Source organism: Mobula birostris, chromosome 1 (assembly GCF_030028105.1).
Source record: "Mobula birostris isolate sMobBir1 chromosome 1, sMobBir1.hap1, whole genome shotgun sequence".
Taxonomy (NCBI): domain Eukaryota; kingdom Metazoa; phylum Chordata; class Chondrichthyes; order Myliobatiformes; family Myliobatidae; genus Mobula; species Mobula birostris.
Window position 1 is genome coordinate 96,729,700 of NC_092370.1, and position 19,919 is coordinate 96,749,618.

Genomic DNA, 19,919 nt, shown 5'->3' on the forward strand with positions numbered 1-19,919 from the left:
AACTGGTGTAGGGGGCAGGGTTTCAGATTTCAGGATCATTGGGACCTCTTCTGGGGCAGGTGGGACCTGTACAAGAGAGACAGGTTACACTTGAACTACAGGGGGACCAATATCCTTTCAGGGAGGTTTGTTAGTGCTATTGGGGAGGCTTTAAACTAGATTTGCAGGGGGATGGGAACCAGACTGCCAGAGCTGACAGTGTGGCTGGGGTGAAAATAAATGTTGTTAAAAGTTCAAGCAAATTCGCTAATAGAAAGGTTGTGAGTGGTGGTAAAAATCTTCTGGGGTGTATATACTTCAATGCTAGGAGTATTGCGGGGAAGGCGGATGAGTTGAGGGCGTGGATTGACACGTGGAATTATGACGTTATAGCAATTAGTGAAACTTGGCTACAGGAGGGGCAGGACTGGCAGCTTAATATTCCAGGGTTCCGATATTTCAGATGTGATCAAGGCAGAGGAATGAAAGGTGGGGGAGTAGCATTGCTTGTTAGGGAAAATATTACAGCAGTGCTCAGGCACGACAGATTAGAGGGCTTGTCTACTGAGTCCTTATGGGTGGAGCTGAGAAACAGGAAAGGTATGGCCACATTAGTGGGATTGTGTTACAGACCACCCAATAGTCAACGAGAATTGGAAGAGCAAATCTGCAGGGAGGTAGCAGGCAACTGCAGGAAACATAAAGTTGTGTTGGTAGGGGATTTTAATTTTCCATATATTGATTGGGACTTCCATACTGTTAGGGGTCTAGATGGTTTAGAGTTTGTAAAATGTGTTCAGGAAAGTTTTCTAAATCAGTACATAGAGGGATCAACTAGAGGGGATGCAATATTGGATCTCCTGTTAGGAAACGAGTTAGGACAAGTGACAGAAGTCTGTGTAGGGGAGCACTTTGGTTCCAGTGATCATAACACCATTAGTTTCAACTTGATCATGGACAAGGATAGATCTGGTCCTAGGGTTGAGCTTCTTAACTGGAAAAAGGCCAAATTTGAAGAAATGAGAAAGGATCTAAAAAGCGTGGGTTGGGACAGGTTGTTCTCTGGCAAGGATGTGATCGGTAGGTGGGAAGCCTTCAAAGGAGAAGTTTTGAGAATGCAGAATTTGTATATTCCTGTCAGGATTAAAGGCAAAGTGAATAGGAATAAGGAAACTCGGTTCTCAAGGGATATTGCAACTCTGATAAAGAAGAAGATGGAGTTGTATGACATGTATAGGAAGCAGGGAGTAAATAAGGTGCTTGAGGAGTATAAGAAGTGCAAGAAAATACTTAAGAAAGAAATCAGAAGGGCTAAAAGAAGACATGCGGTTGCCTTGGCAGTCAAAGTGACGGATAATCCAAAGAGCTTTTACAGGTATATTAAGAGCAAAAGGATCGTAAGGGATAAAATTGGTCCTCTTGAAGATCAGAGTGGTCGGCTATGTGCGGAACCAAAGGAAATGGGGGAGAACTTAAATAGGTTTTTTGCGTCTGTATTTACTAAGGAAACTGGCATGAAGTCTATGGAATTAAGGGAAACAAGTAGTGAGATCATGGAAACTGTACAGATCGAAAAGGAGGAGGTCCTTGCTGTCTTGAGGAAAATTAAAGTGGATAAATCCCCAGGACCTGACAAGGCGTTCCCTCGGACCTTGAAGGAGACTAGTGTTGAAATTGCAGGGGCCCTGGCAGAAATATTTAAAATGTCGCTGTCTACAGGTGAGGTGCCGGAGGATTGGAGAGTGGCTCATGTTGTTCCGTTGTTTAAAAAAGGATCGAAAAGTAATCCGGGAAATCATAGGCCGGTAAGTTTAATGTCGGTAGTAGGTAAGTTATTGGAGGGAGTACTAAGAGACAGAATCTACAAGCACTTGGATAGATAGGGACTTATTAGGGAGAGTCAACATGGCTTTGTGCGTGGTAGGTCATTTTTGACCAATCTATTGGAGTTTTTCGAGGAGGTTACCAGGAAAGTGGATGAAGGGAAGGCAGTGGATATTGTCTACATGGACTTCAGTAAGGCCTTTGACAAGGTCCCGCATGGGAGGTTAGTTAGGAAAATTCAGTCGCTAGATATACATGGGAGGTGGTAAATTGGATCAGACATTGGCTCAATGGAAGAAGCCAAAGAGTGGTAGTAGAGAATTGCTTCTCCGAGTGGAAGCCTGTGACTAGTGGTGTGCCACAGGGATCAGTGCTGGGTCCATTGTTATTTGTCATCTATATCAATGATCTGGATGATAATGTGGTAAATTGGATCAGCAAATTTGCTGATGATACAAAGATTGGAGGGGTAGTAGACAGTGAGGAAGGTTTTCAGAGCCTGCAGAGGGACTTGGACCAGCTGGAAAAATGGGCTGAAAAATGGCAGATGGAGTTTAATGCAGACAAGTGTGAGGTATTGCATGTTGCAAGGACAAACCAAGGTAGAACATACAGGGTTAATGGTAAGGCACTGAGGAGTGCAGTGGAACAGAGGGATCTGGGAATACAGATACAAAATTCCATAAAAGTGGTGTCACAGGTAGATAGGGTCGTAAAGAGAGCGTTTGGTACATTGGCCTTTATTAATCAAAGTATTGAGTATAAGAGCTGGAATGTTATGATGAGGTTGTATAAGGCATTGGTGAGGCCGAATCTGGAGTATTGTGTTCAGTTTTGGTCACCAAATTACAGGAAGGATATAAATAAGGTTGAAAGAGTGCAGAGAAGGTTTACAAGGTTGTTGCCGGGACTTGAGAACCTCAGATACGAGAAAGGTTGAATAGGTTAGGACTTTATTCCCTGGAGCGTAGAAGAATGAGGGGAGATTTGATAGAGGTATATAAAATTATGATGGGTATAGATAGAGTGAATGCAAGCAGGCTTTTTCCACTGAGGCAAGGGGAGAAAAAAACCAGAGGACATGGGTTAAGGGTGAGGGGGGAAAAGTTTAAAGGGAACATAAGGGGGGGCTTCTTCACACAGAGAGTGGTGGGAGTATGGAATGAGCTGCCAGACGAGGTGGTAAATGCGGGTTCTTTTTTAACATTTAAGAATAAATTGGACAGATACATGGATGGGAGGTGTATGGAGGGATATGGTCCGTGTGCAGGTCAGTGGGACTAGGCAGAAAATGGTTCGGCACAACCAAGAAGGGCCAAAAGACCTATTTCTGTGCTGTAGTTTCTATGGTTCTATGGAAAGGAAGAGGGCAGAAGGCAGAATAAAAATATTGAGGGAGTAGGAGGAGCACAAGCTGGCAGAAGGGAAGGGGACAGTGGTAGGAAGAAGTGAGATTGGTATGAGAAGCTGTGAGATAATTGGTGGAAGAGGCCAAAGGATGAAAAATATGGAACTTGATAGGTAAAGACAATGGGCCATTGAATAAAGGGAAGAGGTGGGAACTAGAGGGAAGAAGGTGTAAGAGATAGACAGGTTTGGAGATGGGCAAGCTTCCTCCCTTACTCACATGATTATCTTCGTTCTCACCTGGATGCACCAATCACTTGCCATCTCATGTTCTTCGCTTTCCCCCTTTTTTCTGGTTACTGCCTTCTGGTCTCAACCTGAAATGTTGACTGTTCATTTCCCTCCATAGATACTGCCAATCCTGCTGAGTTTGCCTGGCATTTTTTGTGTGTTGCTCTAGATTTTCCCCATCTTCAGTCTTTCATGTGTCTGGAGTTGAATGGTGCTGATGGATCCCAAACAAACCCTAAGTGCATAGGTTATTGATGATGATAGAGTTTAGAAAACTCTCAGCCCTTAGCTGATGACTGGGAGCAGAGTGATGAAGCATCATTTGTTTCTTTTCACCTTATATGTCAACACTTTGGATGACAGAATTGATGGCTTTGTAGCCAAGTTTGAAGAAGTTACAAAGATAGATGCAGGGGTAGGTAGTGTTGAGGAAGCAAAGAGTCTGCAGAAGGACTTGGACCAGTTGGGAGAATAGACAAAGAAGTGGTAGATGGAATATAGTATACGGAAGTGTGTGGTCATGCATTTTGGCAGAAGGGATAAAGGCAGAAACTATTTTCCAAATAGGGAGAAAATTCAAAAATCAAAAGTGCAAAGGGACTTGGAAGTCTTTGTTAACTTGCTGGTTGAGTTGGTGTTAAGGAAGGCATTCATTTGAGAGGACTGGAATATAAGAGCAAGGATGTGATGCTGAGGCTTTATGAAGCATGGTGGATCTCACTGAAACCCATCAAATATTGAGTAGCCTAGATAGAGTGGGTGTGGAGAGGATGTTTCCTAGGACCAGAGAACACAGTCTCAGCATAGAGAGATGTCCATTTAGAACAGAGCTAAGAAGGAATTTCTTTATTCAGAGGGTGGTGAATTTCTGAAATTCATTGCCACGTATGGCTATGAAGGTCAAGTTATTGAGTATATTTCAAGCAAAGGTTGATAGTTTCTTGATAAGTCAGCACGTCAAAGGTTATGGGGAGCAGGCGGGAGAATGATATCGAGAGAGATAATAAATCAGCCATGATGGAATGATGGAATGAACTCAATGGGTCAAGTTGCCTAATTTTGCTCCAGTGTCCCATGGTCTTATCGTCCAAGTAATTAGCTGGAATGCATTTGTTCTACTTTTGTGCATTTGATAAAATTGTGTAATTTTTCAAATTGCTTGGAGCATGCCAGTATTGCAGCTGTATTGAAACAGCTCATCTAAAGTGGAGCATAATCCTGGGATGTAGGTGGGGACTTTGTCTCTTTGTAACCACATTGGTATATGTCACCACATTTGCCAGGTTCCATTTTTATCAATCAACCCATAGCCAGAAAATCACTTGTCGTGGTCTTCCCTTAGTCAAATTACTACCTGAAATATTCCCTAAGAATACTGCTCATTCTCATTCTCATCTCTGTGCTCCCACTTGGCAATATCATCAGAAAACAAGATTGCTAATGGCATCGACCTTTACATCACTGTCACTTCTGTGCAGGATATGCCTTTTATACGTAGCATCGGGGCGGGGGGGACTTAGTTGATAGTAATACTTATTCATAGCAACTACTGGATTAGATGCAGATGAAGACATCCAGAAAATTTTCTGCGCCCTGATTTTGCATGGTGTCGCAAACACAAATCAAAGATTGAAACAACAGAGAACTGAATGTATTCAGTGCAATAACCAACCAAAACACACCTACACACAAAAAAAAATAACAAGATAATTGTGAAGGCTCACTTAAGAAAGATTCAACCAAATACAGGATACCCAGTGAATGTGGACAGGTTTATTGGGTGGGGAAGGGAGGAGATGAGGATACGGGCTGTATGTTAAATTGTCAGTGTCCTGGACTAGGCCCCAAGTGAAATATATACTACTACAAAGAGACACACAGTTCGTCATTGATTTGGGAGCTGAGATGCTATGGAATTGGGGATCTTGGCCTGAAACTAGATAGATGTGGTGGCAGCAGCCATGGTAGTTTAATAGCAGTGATAGCAGCCATTATTTGGATCAGAATAGAAATCACAACAATGTTCTAGTTTAAATGTGCTGAGGCATGATGAATGGAAAATAATGTATTTAAGTTTGGCACTCAGGCAATCACCATTGATCACACGTTGACAGCTGGATTTTATCAACGTGGATATTTTTGTGATATAGGGCTCTTAGGTGATAAGTGCCCCGGCAAACTGCAGAATCTACAATTTATAGCATTTTTCACTTGCTCTACATTTCTTGACCCTTTATAACTTTGATAATGATGTTACCTATTAGTGCATCCTCACTTTGGCAAGAGGTGTCAGCACGCTCAGATCCAAGCAATGCTCTGATTTCATTTTTCTTAAATTGGATTCCAATATTCTCCAACCCATTTCACAGACTATGTTCAGCAACTGTTTATACTGAAAGGGAGGGCCCATCTTACATTGACCACATGCCAAGTTTCCCTCTTATGGTGATAATCTTGTCAATCTTAGGCAATAATTCTCTGTACTTTTCCGTGAATGTGACAAATCAGTTCATTCAGAAGCAGAACAGATGTGGTAGCTTAGGCAGAATTGTCTATTAAAATAGAGGGGAAAAAACTGCTCAAAACCTCTGGTGCATCAGTCTCAAAAAAGGGGATTTACATATTAAATGGAATTTCATTATTGATGGATTAATAAAACTTGAATTTAAAATCGATTAATAATTCAGGATGCAAAAGTGCAATGACTACATTAGTTAAAATGGATAACAGCCAAGGCAAGAAGTAATTATATTTTATATGCAAATCTTGCCAGTTTTAATTTTCTGGCAATTACATTTTGGTTTCAGGATTCATTTGCATAATATCTGAAGTTATTGTAACATTTCAGCTGCACTTACCCTGGACGATCCGCGTACTATTTCTGAGAGCTGCTTAATATACTTTGTCGATGAACTGATGGTTTTATTCGTCTCCTGCTGAGTTGTATGCCTTTGGCAAGACAGAAAGAAGGAGGAAACAATAAATAAAATAAACAGTATGTTTGAAATAAATCAGCTGAAATAACTGTGGAAAGAACAACGATTAGGATGTAATCATCAGAGATTTAAATAGAAATATTTCTAAGTTATTGGAAAATTTCAATGTGTTCTCACCAATTTATGATGTAAAGATGATATTTAAGCTATTTGAATGTTTTAGCTGTGATAATTCAAGTCAGACTTTTTAAATGACTCTGGCTTTGTATTTTTCTATGCCAGAAAACAGTGCAGAAAATTTTGTGCTATATCTGTAAAACATTTTTGAAAGATGGAAGTAATAAAATCTTAACTACCTGCCTTTTTGGATTCTATCCCACAGTGGATATTCACCCATTAATCCGACCATTGATGGACACCTGCACTCATTAACCCATCTCACCACCCCCGCTACATGCACATCACCTAGAGTCACTTATGTACATACAGTCAGTCTGTGTATACACAGTCTATACACAGGCTTTACGCTTATTGTGCTTTTTATCAGAATCAGAATCAGGTATAATAACACTGGCATATGTCGTGAAGTTTGTTAACTTTGCAGCAGCAGTACAATGCAATAAATGATAAATGTAGAAAAAAAGCCAAATTCCAGTAAATATATGTATGTATAGTAAATAGTTAAATTAGAATAAGCAGTGCAACAACAGAAATGAAAAAATAGTTAGTTAGTGTTCGTGGGTTCAATGTCCTTTTAGAAATTGGATAGCAGGGGGTAAGAAGCTGTTTCTGAATCTCTGAGTGTGTGCCTTCAGCATTCTTACCTCTTTCCTGATGGTAACAATGAGAAGAGGGCATGGCCTGGGTGGTGGAGGTTCTTAATGTTCTACGCTACCTTTCTGAGACCGCAACTTGAAGATGTCCTGGACACTAGAAGGCTAATATCCATGATGGAGCTGACTAATTCTACAACTCTCTGAGCAACACACACAAAATGCTGGAGGAACTCCATGGGCCAGGCAGCATCGATAGAAAAGAGTAAACAGTCTTTCGGGCCGAGACACTTCATCAGGACTCGTGTATAAAATGGAACAATGGTAACAGATGAGGTACAAATTAGCATTGAAACCAGAAAATAACAGCAGACTTGAGAGGCTGCAAGGCCTAGTCTCCTTTCCATGTAGCAGGAACACTGGACAGGGGCGCATTGGGTATAAATAACAGGGAGGGTCTAGAGGAAAGACCAGAAAAGTGATGAGAGGAAGTGTCAGTCAGCAAGGACCAAATCCAGTTGAAAGCACATTTGAAGAGAAATAATGTATCAGCCACGATGAAATGTTGAAGCAGACTTGATGGGCCAAATGGCCTAATTCTGTCCCTATATCTTATGGTCTTATTTGTTTGTGTGTATTATTAAGTACCTCAGATGAATGTATAGTATGCCCCTCCATAAACAGTCAAATGTAAATTCTTATGCTCAATCCTTATTGAGAATCTAAAACAACAGGAAGGAAATCCAGTATAAATGCTAACTTACAAAACTAATTTACTGAAGTGAAACAGATCTTTTTGATCAATAGTATAGGGAACATGAAGAATGATGATTGTACACCAACATAGCGTTGTTTGCTATCTTTGCATCTTTAAGATAGTGCCAGTGATACATAGTGATGTTTTGCAAGCAGCTCATAAAACTTCTAGATATGCTCCTTCCGAGCTATTATCATTGCAATCTGCAGCCTATGATTTCCCTTTAAGTACTACTTAAGTGAACTAATTCTTAAAATGGGTTCTTATGGGTGTCTTGCTTTGTGGCTACCTATGAGCAAGCAAATCTTAAGGTTGTATAATTTATACATTCTTTGATAAAAAATGAATCTTGAATCTTGAAATCATGGCTGGGGACTTTAGCCAGGCTTGCTTGAAGAAATCTCTGCTGACTTATCAGTAACATAACACCTGCAGCACCAGGGGTCCCAACACACTCAACCACTATTATAATACCATAAGGAATACCTACCATTGCATCCCTGAACAGCATTTTAGAAAACCTGATCATCTGGCTTTCCTCTTCTTACCTAAAGAGCAAGAAGCTAAAGAGCAAGACTGCCGAGGTAAGTACAACATTGAGGTGGGTGTGGGAGGCAGAGAAGCAGCTGCAGGGATGCTTCAAGTCAGTGGACTGGGCCATGTTCAAGGACTCATCAGAGGATCTGAACGAATATACCACGGTTGTCACAGAATTCATAAAATCAGTCATGGACGATGGTGTCCCCACAAAATTATTCGGAGTCCTCTCCAACCAGAAGCCCTGGATGAAACAAGAGATTTGCAATCTACTGAGGGCCAGATCTGGTGACCAAGAAAAATATAAAAGGTACAGGTACAACCTCCAAAAATCCAGTTCACATGTGAAGGGGCAACTCTGAACCAAACTTGAACCACTGAACTTTGCCCGACAGCTGTGACAGGGCTTAAGTGCTATCACCTCCTACAAATAAAACCAAAAGACATATGTAACAACAAGTTTTCACTCCCAGATGAGGTCAGTGCTATTTCTGCTCGCTTTTTCCAACAAAACATGGAGGCACCTACATGAACTCCCACATCCCTTGACGACCCTGTGAGACTACAGTGAAAGCATCCTTCAGGAGGCTGAACCCATGGAAAGCATCTGGCCCACAAGGGGTACCTGGTCAAGTATTGAAGACCTGTGCTAGCCAACTGGCTGGAGTGTTCACTGATGTCTTTAACTTCTCAAATCAGCAGTCTGTGTTACGTATCTGCTTTAAGCAGGACTCCAATTATACCAGTGCCAAGAAGATTGTAACCTGCGTCAATGACTATCATCCAGTAGCTGTACATCCACTGTTCTGTTGTTGGTGATGAAACATATCAACTGCTGCATGAGGTACAAATTGGATCAACTCCCAATTTGCCTATTGTCACAAGTCAACAGCAGATGCCATCTCATTGGCTTTTCACTCAAGACATTTGGACAGGGAAGATGCAAACATCAGGATGCCCTTCATTGACTACAGCTCTGCATTCAACATTATTATCCCCTCAAAACTAATCAATAAGCTACAACAACTGGGCCTCAATATCTCTTTGCACAATTGCATCCTCGATTTCCTGGCTTGCAGACCCCAGTCAGTTCAGATTGGCAACATTTCCTCCACAGCCACCATTAGCACGGGTGCAGCACAAGGCTGCGTGCTTCGCCTGCAATGCCATATTTAAGTTTCCAGATGAAAGCACTATTGTTGGCCATATCAAAGGTGGTGATGGATCACCATATGTGAGTGATATTGGCAGAATAGTACAAAAGTAGTAAGCTCCCACTCTATATCAGCAAAACCAAAGAGCTGATAACTGACTACCGAAGGAGGAATCTGGGAGTCTCATTAGCAGCGCAGTGGAGAGGGTCAGCAACTTTAAATTCCTTGGCGTTATCATTTCAGAGGTTTAGTCCTGGGCCCAGCACGCAATTGCCATTACAAGGAAGGCACGACAACACCTCTACTTTCTTAGAAGTTTGAGAAAATTTGGCATGCCATCTAAATGTTTGACGAACTTCTACAGATGCACAGTGGAGAGTATAATGTCTTGATTGCACCATGGTCTGGTATGGAAAGACCTATAGGATGGTGGGAATAGAGGGATGTCAGTTTAGAACAGAGATGAGGAGGAATTTCTTTAGAATCAGAGAATGGTGAATCTGTGGAATTCTTTGCTACAGGCAGCTGTGGAGGTCAAGTCTTTAAATATGTTTAAGGTAGAGGCCGATAGATTCTTGATTGGTCAGGGCATGAAGGGATATGGGGGCAAGGCAGGAGATTGAGGCTGAGAGGAAAATGGATTAGCTATGATGAAATGACAGAACAGACTCGATGGGCCAAATGGCCTAAATCTGCTCCTATATCTTATGGTCATATAGCTTTATGGCACGTGGCCAAGTGGTTAAGGCATCGGTCTAGTGATCTGAAGGTCGCTAGTTTGAGCCTCAGCTGAGGCAGCGTGTTGTGTCCTTGAGCAAGGCACTTAACCACACAAAGCTCTGCGACGACACCAGTACCAAGCTATATCGGCCCTAGTGCCTTTCCCTTGGACAACATCGGCGGCGTGGAGAGGGGAGACTTGCAGCATGGGCAACTGCTGGTCTTCCATACAACCTTGCACAGGCCTGCGCCCTGGAAACCTTCCAAGGCGCAAATCCATGGTCTTACAAGACTTAATGGATGCCTATTATGGATTCGAAGAAGGAGTCTGAGAGTCTGAGTGGGAGCGCCAAGAAAGACATTTTTGAAATTTTCGTTATTTTTGTTCTCCAATGGCGTTCTGAGAGCCGGGACTGCGCAGGTGTGTGACGTCGGGCAGTGCAGTGCGGTAGACTTAAAAGGGCAGAAATCCTGCTTCGGGTTTGATTCGAAGAAGGAGTCTGAGAGTCTGAGTGGGAGTGCCGAGAAAGACATTTTTGAAATTTTCGTTATTTTTTTTTCTCCAATGGCGTTCTGAGAGGCGGGACTGCGCAGGCGTGTGATGTCAGGCAGTGCAGCGCGGCAGATTTAAAAGGAACAGAGCCTCATAGAGCGGGCAGCGTAGTTTGCGGGCGGCGGAGTGAGACTCTAAGACTTAAGGGCTTCGGCTCAATGGGCTTAGGCGGAAACGGGCGAGGCGAGGAAGGTTTGGCATTCATTTTCTGTTGTTATTTGAGGAGAGGGGCAGTATGAGTGTGAGGGCAGTTTGCTGTCCTCAGTGTCGGATGTGGGAGGCCCTGGAGTCTCCAAGCCTCCCGGACGTCTACATCTGCGCCAAGTGCATCGAGATGCAGCTCCTAAGGGACCGCGTTACGGAACTGGAGCTGCAGCTCGATGATCTTCGTCTGGTCAGGGACAGTGAGGAGTTGATAGAGAGGAGTTGCAGGCCGGTGGTCACGCCGGGGCCACAGGAGGCAGACAAGTGGGTCACGGTTAGGAGGGGGAAGGAGAAGAGTCAGGTAATAGAGAGTACCCCGGTGCCTGTGCCCCTTAACAATAGGTACTCCTGTTTGAGTACTGTTGGGGGGGACAGCTTACCCGGGGGAAGCAACAGTGGCCGTGCCTCCGGCACAGAGTCTGACCCTGTAGCTCAGAAGGGTAGGGCAAGGAAGAGGAGGGCAGTTGTGATAGGGGACTCGATAGTAAGGGGGTCAGATAGGCGATTCTGTGGACGCAGTCCAGAGACCCGGATGGTAGTTTGCCTCCCTGGTGCCAGGGTCCGGGATATTTCTGATCGTGTCCAAGATATCCTGAAGTGGGAGGGTGAGGAGCCAGAGGTCATGGTACATATAGGTACCAATGACATAGGTAGGAAAAGGGATGAGGTCCTGAAAGGAGAATATAGGGAGCTAGGAAGGGAGTTGAGAAAAAGGATCGCAAAGGTAGTAATCTCGGGATTACTGCCTGTGCCACGCGACAGTGAGAGTAGAAATGCGATGAGGTGGAGGATAAATGCGTGGCTGAGGGATTGGAGCAGGGGGCAGGGATTCAAGTTTTTGGATCATTGGGACCTCTTTTGGCGCAGGCGTGACCTGTACAAAAAGGACAGGTTACACTTGAATCCTAGGGGGACCAATATCCTGGCAGGGAGATTAGCGAGGGCTACTGAGGTGACTTTAAACTAGAATGGTTGGGGGGTGGGAATAAAATTAAAGAGGCTAGGCGTGAGGAGGTTAGTTCACAACAGGGGGATGGGAACCAGTGCAGAGAGACAGAGGGGTGTAAAGTAAGGGTAGAAGCAAAAAGTACTAAGGAGAAAAGTAAAAGTGGCAGGCCGACAAATCCAGGGCAAGCATTAAAAAGGGCCAATTTTCAACATAACTGTAAAAGGGCTAAGAGAGTTGTAAAAGAGCGCCTGAAGGCTTTGTGTGTCAATGCAAGGAGCATTCTTAATAAGGTGGATGAATTGAAAGTGCAGATTGTTATTAATGATTATGATATAGTTGGGATCACAGAGACATGGCTCCAGGGTGACCAAGGATGGGAGCTCAACGTTCAGGGATATTCAATATTCAGGAGGGATAGACATGAAGGAAGGGGAGGTGGGGTGGCGTTGCTGGTTAAAGAAGAGATTAACGCAATAGAAAAGAAGGACATAAGCCGGGAATATGTGGAATCGATATGGGTAGAGCTGCGTAACACTAAGGGGCAGAAGACGCTGGTGGGAGTTGTGTACAGGCCACCTAACAGTAGTAGTGAGGTCGGAGATGGTATTAAACAGGAAATTAGAAATGTGTGCAATAAAGGAACAGCAGTTATAATGGGTGACTTCAATCTACATGTAGATTGGGTGAACCAAATTGGTAAGGCTGCTGAGGAAGAGGATTTCTTGGAATGTATGCGGGATGGTTTTTTGAACCAACATGTCGAGGAACCAACTAGAGAGCAGGCTATTCTGGACTGGGTTTTGAGCAATGAGGAAGGGTTAATTAGCAATCTTGTCGTGAGAGGCCCCTTGGGTAAGAGTGACCATAATATGGTGGAATTCTTCATTAAGATGGAGAGTGACATAGTTAATTCAGAAACAAAGGTTCTGAACTTAAAGAGGGGTAACTTTGAAGGTATGAGACGTGAATTAGCTAAGATAGACTGGCAAATGACACTTAAAGGATTGACGGTGGATATGCAATGGCAAGCATTTAAAGGTTGCATGGCTGAACTACAACAATTGTTCATCCCAGTTTGGCAAAAGAATAAATCAAGGAGGGTAGTGCACCCGTGGCTGACAAGAGAAATTAGGGATAGTATCAATTCCAAAGAAGAAGCATACAAATTAGCCAGAGAAAGTGGCTCACCTGAGGACTGGGAGAAATTCAGAGTTCAGCAGAGGAGGACAAAGGGCTTAATTAGGAAGGGGAAAAAAGATTATGAGAGAAAACTGGCAGGGAACATAAAAACTGACTGTAAAAGCTTTTATAGATATGTAAAAAGGAAAAAACTGGTAAAGACGAATGTAGGTCCCCTACAGACAGAAACAGGTGAATTGATTATGGGGAGCAAGGACATGGCAGACCAATTGAATAATTACTTTGGTCTGCCTTCACTAAGGAGGACATAAATAATCTTCCAGAAATAGTAGGGGACAGAGGATCCAGTGAGATGGAGGAACTGAGTGAAATACATGTTAGTAGGGAAGTGGTGTTAGGTAAATTGAAGGGATTAAAGGCAGATAAATCCCCAGGGCCAGATGGTCTGCATCCTAGAGTGCTTAAGGAAGTAGCCCAAGAAATAGTGGATGCATTAGTGATAATTTTTCAGAACTCGTTAGATTCTGGACTAGTTCCTGAGGATTGGAGGGTGGCTAATGTAACTCCACTTTTTAAAAAAGGAGGGAGAGAGAAACCAGGGAATTATAGACCGATTAGCCTAACGTCGGTGGTGGGGAAACTGCTGGAGTCAGTTATCAAAGATGTGATAACAGCACATTTGGAAAGCAGTGAAATCATTGGACAAAGTCAGCATGGTTTTGTGAAAGGAAAATCATGTCTGACGAATCTCAAAGGATTTTTTGAGGATGTAACTAGTAGAGTGGATAGGGGAGAACCAGTGGATGTGGTATATTTGGATTTTCAAAAGGCTTTTGACAAGGTCCCACACAGGAGATTAGTGTGCAAACTTAAAGCACACGGTATTGGGGGTAAGGTATTGATGTGGATGGAGAATTGGTTAGCAGACAGGAAGCAAAGAGTGGGAATAAACGGGACCTTTTCAGAATGGCAGGCGGTGACTAGTGGGGTACCACAAGGCTCAGTGCTGGGACCCCAGTTGTTTACAATATATATTAATGACTTGGATGAGGGAATTAAATGCAGCATCTCCAAGTTTGCGGATGACACGAAGCTGGGTGGCAGTGTTAGCTGTGAGGAGGATGCTAAGAGGATGCAGGGTGACTTGTGTAGGTTGGGTGAGTGGGCAAATTCATGGCAGATGCAATTTAATGTGGATAAATGTGAAGTTATCCACTTTGGTGGCAAAAATAGGAAAACAGATTATTATCTGAACTGTGGCCGATTAGGGAAAGGGGAGGTGCAACGAAACCTGGGTGTCGTTATACACCAGTCATTGAAAGTGGGCATGCAGGTACAGCAGGTGGTGAAAAAGGCGAATGGTATGCTGGCATTTATAGCAAGAGGATTCGAGTACAGGAGCAGGGAGGTACTACTGCAGTTGTACAAGGCCTTGGTGAGACCACACCTGGAGTATTGTGTGCAGTTTTGGTCCCCTAATCTGAGGAAAGACATCCTTGCCATAGAGGGAGTACAAAGAAGGTTCACCAGATTGATTCCTGGGATGGCAGGACTTTCATATGAAGAAAGACTGGATGAACTGGGCTTGTACTCGTTGGAATTTAGAAGATTGAGGGGGGATCTGATTGAAACGTATAAAATCCTAAAGGGATTGGACAGGCTAGATGCAGGAGGATTGTTCCCGATGTTGGGGAAGTCCAGAACAAGGGGTCACAGTTTGAGGATAAAGGGGAAGCCTTTTAGGACCGAGATTAGGAAAAACTACTTCACACAGAGAGTGGTGAATCTGTGGAATTCTCTGCCACAGGAAACAGTTGAGGCCAGTTCATTGGCTATATTTAAGAGGGAGTTAGATATGGCCCTTGTGGCTACGGGGATCAGGGGGTATGGAGGGAAAGCTGGGGCGGGGTTCTGAGTTGGATGATCAGCCATGATCATAATAAATGGCGATGCAGGCTCGAAGGGCCAAATGGCCTACTCCTGCACCTATTTTCTATGTTTCTATGTTTATGGACTAATGTCCTTGAACAGAAAATCCTATACTATGTAGCTGGATATCGCCCAGTCCATCACGGAAAAAGCCCTCTCCACCACTGATCACATCTACAAGGAACTCTGTTGCGGGAAAACAACATCCATCTTCAAGGATCCCCATCATCATATCTTCTTGCTGCTGCCATCAGAAAGGAGGAACAGGAGCCTCAGCTCCCACACGATAAGGTTCGGGAACATATATTTTCTCACAACCATTAGTCTCTTGAACCAGAGGGGATAAATCCATTCAACTTTATTCACTCCACTCCGAACCAATTCCATAACTGATTCAAGAATTCTACATCAGATTCTTGACATTTATTGCTTACTATTTTTTTCATTATTATTATTATTATTTTGTTTTGTTCCTTTTCTGTATTAGCACCTGTTTATTGTCTTTTTTGTACATTGGCTGTTCGCCTATCTTTATTGTGTGCTGTTTTTCATTGATTCTATTGTGTTTCTTTGTATTTACTGTGATGACTACATGAAGATGATTCCCAGGGTAGTATATGGTGCCATATAAGTACTTTGATAATAAACTTACTTTGAACTTTACACTTCACCAATGCAGTTGGAGCGAGGGGATTTGCAAGCAATACTGGTCAGTAATATTGTGGCTTTAAAATGTTCTATTTCTTTGCCTCAGTGTATAGTTGAACGGTGGCTTTAATGAGACAGGACAGGTTAGTACTTCAACATAACAGCTGAATATCTCTGTAGTACCACAAAGTGCCTACAGAATAATGGGAGTCAGCCATTCTTATTCATGTAACATCCAGTACCTTTCATAACCAGATATTTGTCCGGTTACATTCTGCAAAATCTAATCAGTGCTGCATTAGCTATAGTAGGTGAAAGGGCCATATATACATTATACACAGTAACAAAATACGGTACTTCTAATTTCTTGTGTTGCTTGAGGCTAAGCAATTTTGTGTTCATGTCCTCCCTTTCTGCAGTCACAGTTTAACTTTAAATGACCTATTTACATGTACATTATCCATGCCTCTCAGCAACTTAAAGATCTAGATCACGTCCCTCTCAATCTTACTTGCTCCAATGAGAACATATTAAATTCAAACAGACTATTTTCACAATTTAGTGTTTCAGGTCCGGAAATAATCTTTCTCACTTCTTCCCTGATCTGTTACCAATTGTTCAATGTAATTCTGAAAGCAAGATGTTCACAATTAAACACAGTACTTCAAATCTGGTCATACCAACTGAGTCATATACTAAAAACACAAGAGATTCTGCAGATGCTGGATATCTTGAGTAAAACACACAAGATGTTGGAAGAACTTGGGCCACAATTATGGAGGAGAATGAACCGTCAACATTTCAGGCCGAGACCCATGAATCCTGATGAAGAGGGTCTGTTAAAACATCAACATTTCATTTCCCTTCACAGATACTGATTTACTTGCTGAGTTCCTCCAGCATTTTGTGTGTGTTGCATATATTTAAACAGCTTATGTCCGAGCACTCATTCCAATACTTGATTCACTAGGCAGAAAGGTGTGTAATATCAAACAGGTAGTTTCATGGAATGTCAAAAGGTTTCGTTGAATTGTTTGTCTTTATCAATGCAGAGAAAAGATTTTCACTTTAAATTCTTCATTATAAATAGAAATTCTTATTTATTTGATTTCCATCTACCTATTATTCATGCTAGATAGAATTCAACTTTGGTCATTTGTATTAAATGAGGTCAGCAGTTCAGATTAATTATTGAATATTACAGAGAGGCAAACAACAAGGCTAACCATCACAAGATATTATGATACTGGAGTAAAATTGATAGGATTTAAACAAAACTAAGCTGCCAAAGACATTAAACGGACCAAAGAAACAGTATTTTATGTTTTCAAACTGAAGTGTAGACCTTAAAGAAAGTTCAAAGTTTAAAGGCAATTTATTATCAAAGTATATATATGTCACCATATACAACCATGAGGTTTATTTTCTTGCAGGCATACTCAGTAAATCCAAGAAGCATGATAGAATCAATGAAAGAGCACACCCAACAGGATGGACAAACAACCAATGTGCAAAAGACCACAAACGATTAGACTAGATTATGAGGACACGCAGTCCTCTTTTATTGTCATTTAGTAATGCATGCATTAAGAAATGATACAATGTTCCTCCAGTATGATATCACAGAAACACAAGACAAACCAAGACTGAAAAACTGACAAAAACCACATAATTGTAACGTATCGTTACAACAGGGAGGGAGGAGAAGATGGCACTAAGCAGCGCGCATGGCCGTTCCGAACGATATCATATCTGTGAGGTAGGATGCCGTGCACAATCCTGATTTGATAGAGCCAGACGTGAAGGAGCACGGAGGAACATCTGGAGTAACTCCTGAAATGCCTGCTTCGCTGCCGCTGCTACTGCGCGATCGAGAATCTCCGGAGGGGAAGGTCCCAAATCCTCGGCCTTGCCTATTGCCTGTTGCCAGGGCCAGGGTCAAAACGCTTGGCAGAGATGGTGCTCGGTGCTTGGTGTCGGAGAGCTGGTCAGAGGCTTGGAATTTTTGGACGGACTCGGAGTCGGACTGTGGTTGGATGCTTCCGGGATGCTGCATCGGCAGGTTTGTGGCGCTGGTGGTTTACCGTCTGCGTGAAATGATGGGACTTTTGAGAGACTTTGAGACTTTACCGTGCTCATGGTCTGTTCTTATCAAATTACAGTATTGCTTTGCACTGTTGTAACTATATGTTATAATTATGTGGTTTTCGTCAGCTTTTCAGTCTTGGTTTTTATGTGTTTCTGTGATATCATTCTGGAAAAACATTATATCATTTCTTAATGCATGCATTTCTAAATGTCCTCATAATCTAAAAAAACAGTGCAAAGTAATACCGTAATTTGTTAAAGAACAGACCATGGGCACAGTAAAAAAAAGTCTGAAAGTCTCTCGAAAGTCCCATCGTCTTACGCAGACGATAGAAGGAAGAAAAACTCTCCCTGCCATGAACCTCCAGCGCCGCAAACTTGCCGATGCAGCACCCTGGAAGCACCCAACTACAGCTGACTCTTGAGTCCGTCCGAAAACATCGAGCCTTCAACCAGCCCTCCGACACCAAGCACCATCTTTGCCGAGCGCTTCGACCCCGGCCCCGGCAACAGGCAATAGGCAAAGCTGAGGATTTGGGGCCTTCCCCTCCAGAGATTCTCGATCGCACAGTAGCAGCAGCAGCAAAGCGAGCATTTTAGAAGTTTCTCCAGATGTTCCTCTGTGCTTCTCACGTCTGTCTCCATCAAATCAGGATTGTGCACAGTACCTACTTAACAAATACAGACATAGTTTCGGAGCGGCCGCATGTGCTGCATCACGCCGCCATCTTCTCCTCCCCTCATCCTCAACTATGCAAATACAAAAGAAAAAAGGAGAAATAATAATAAATAAATAAACAATAAATATCAAGATGATGAGTCCTTAAAAGTTGAGTCCATAGATTGTGGGAACAGTTCCATGCTGAAGCAGGTGAAGTTGAGGGAAGTTATCCACTCGTGTTTAAGAACCTGACGGTTAAAGGGTAATAATTATTTCTGAACTTTGTGATGTGGGTCCTGAGGCTCCTGTATCTTCTTCGCAATGGCAGCAGTGAGAAGCAAGCATGGTGTGGGTGGTGGAATCCTTGCTAATGGATGCTGCTTTCAGTGACAGCGCTCTGTGTAGATGTCCTCAATGGTGGGGAGGGCTTTCCTGTGATGGACAGGGCCCTATCTACTACTTTTTGCGGGGCATTCCATTTAAGAGCATTGGTTTTTCCATCCCAGGCCGTGATCCAATCAGTCGATATACTCTCCACCAACCATCTATAGAAGTTTGCCGAAGTTTTAGATGTCATACCAAATCTTCGCAAACTCCTAAGGAATTAGTCATTGCCATACCTCCTTTGTGATTGCACTTACATGCTGGGCCCTGGACAGATCTTCTAAAATAATAACACCGAGGAATTTAAATTGCTGACCCTCTCCACCTTCGGTTCGCAGCTGCTGAAGTCCTTAGCCTTGCTGACATTGAGCAGGAGGTTGTTGTTGTGGCACCACTCAGCCAGATTTTCAATATCTCTACTGTATGCTGATTTGTCAACACCTTTGATTCAGCCAACAATCAGCAAACTTAAATATGGCATTGGAGCTGTGGTTAGTTTCACAGTCATAATTATAAAGCAAGTAGAGCAGAGGACTAAGCACATAGCCTTGTGGTGCACCTGTGCTGATGGAAATTGTAGAGGAGATGTTGTTGCCAATCTGAACTGACTGGGACCTGCAAGCCAGAAAATCGAGGATCCAGACGTGCAAGGAGATATTGAGGACAAGGTTTTGAAGCTTAATGGCTAATTTTATGGTGATGATAGTATTGAATGCACAACTGTAATCGATAAAGAGCGTCCTAATGTATTCACCTTTGTTGTCCAGGTGTTTCAGGGTTGAGTGAAGAGCCAACAAAATGGCAACTACTGGGGAGCTGTTATGCCAGTAGGCAAATTACAGAGCATCCAAGTCACTTCAGTGTAATAACTCCAGTAAATTTTTAACCACAGATTTAGCTATTGAGCTCTAGGTACCTTTGATTTTCTCCCTGAAGAATACTTAATTTAAAACCTCTCTCAGCTAGCTCTCACAGATTAGGTTGCTGATCACAGCAGGCACATGATTCCAAGTTCCCACACAACAAGCAGGGAAGCCAGCTTCAT

At 42.8% G+C, this 19,919-nt stretch overlaps 1 protein-coding gene across 4 annotated transcripts in view; it reads right to left on the reverse strand.

Moving 5' to 3' along the window:
- The window catches only part of tsnare1 (T-SNARE Domain Containing 1), a 997,034-nt gene that overhangs the window by 461,047 nt on the left and 516,068 nt on the right, over positions 1-19,919 (reverse strand). For all 4 annotated transcript variants that reach the window (XM_072267235.1, XM_072267104.1, XM_072267180.1 and 1 more), the window contains exon 5: positions 6,300-6,390. In XM_072267235.1, the coding sequence (XP_072123336.1) occupies positions 6,300-6,390 (91 nt within the window). The remainder of the gene's footprint in view (positions 1-6,299; positions 6,391-19,919) is intronic.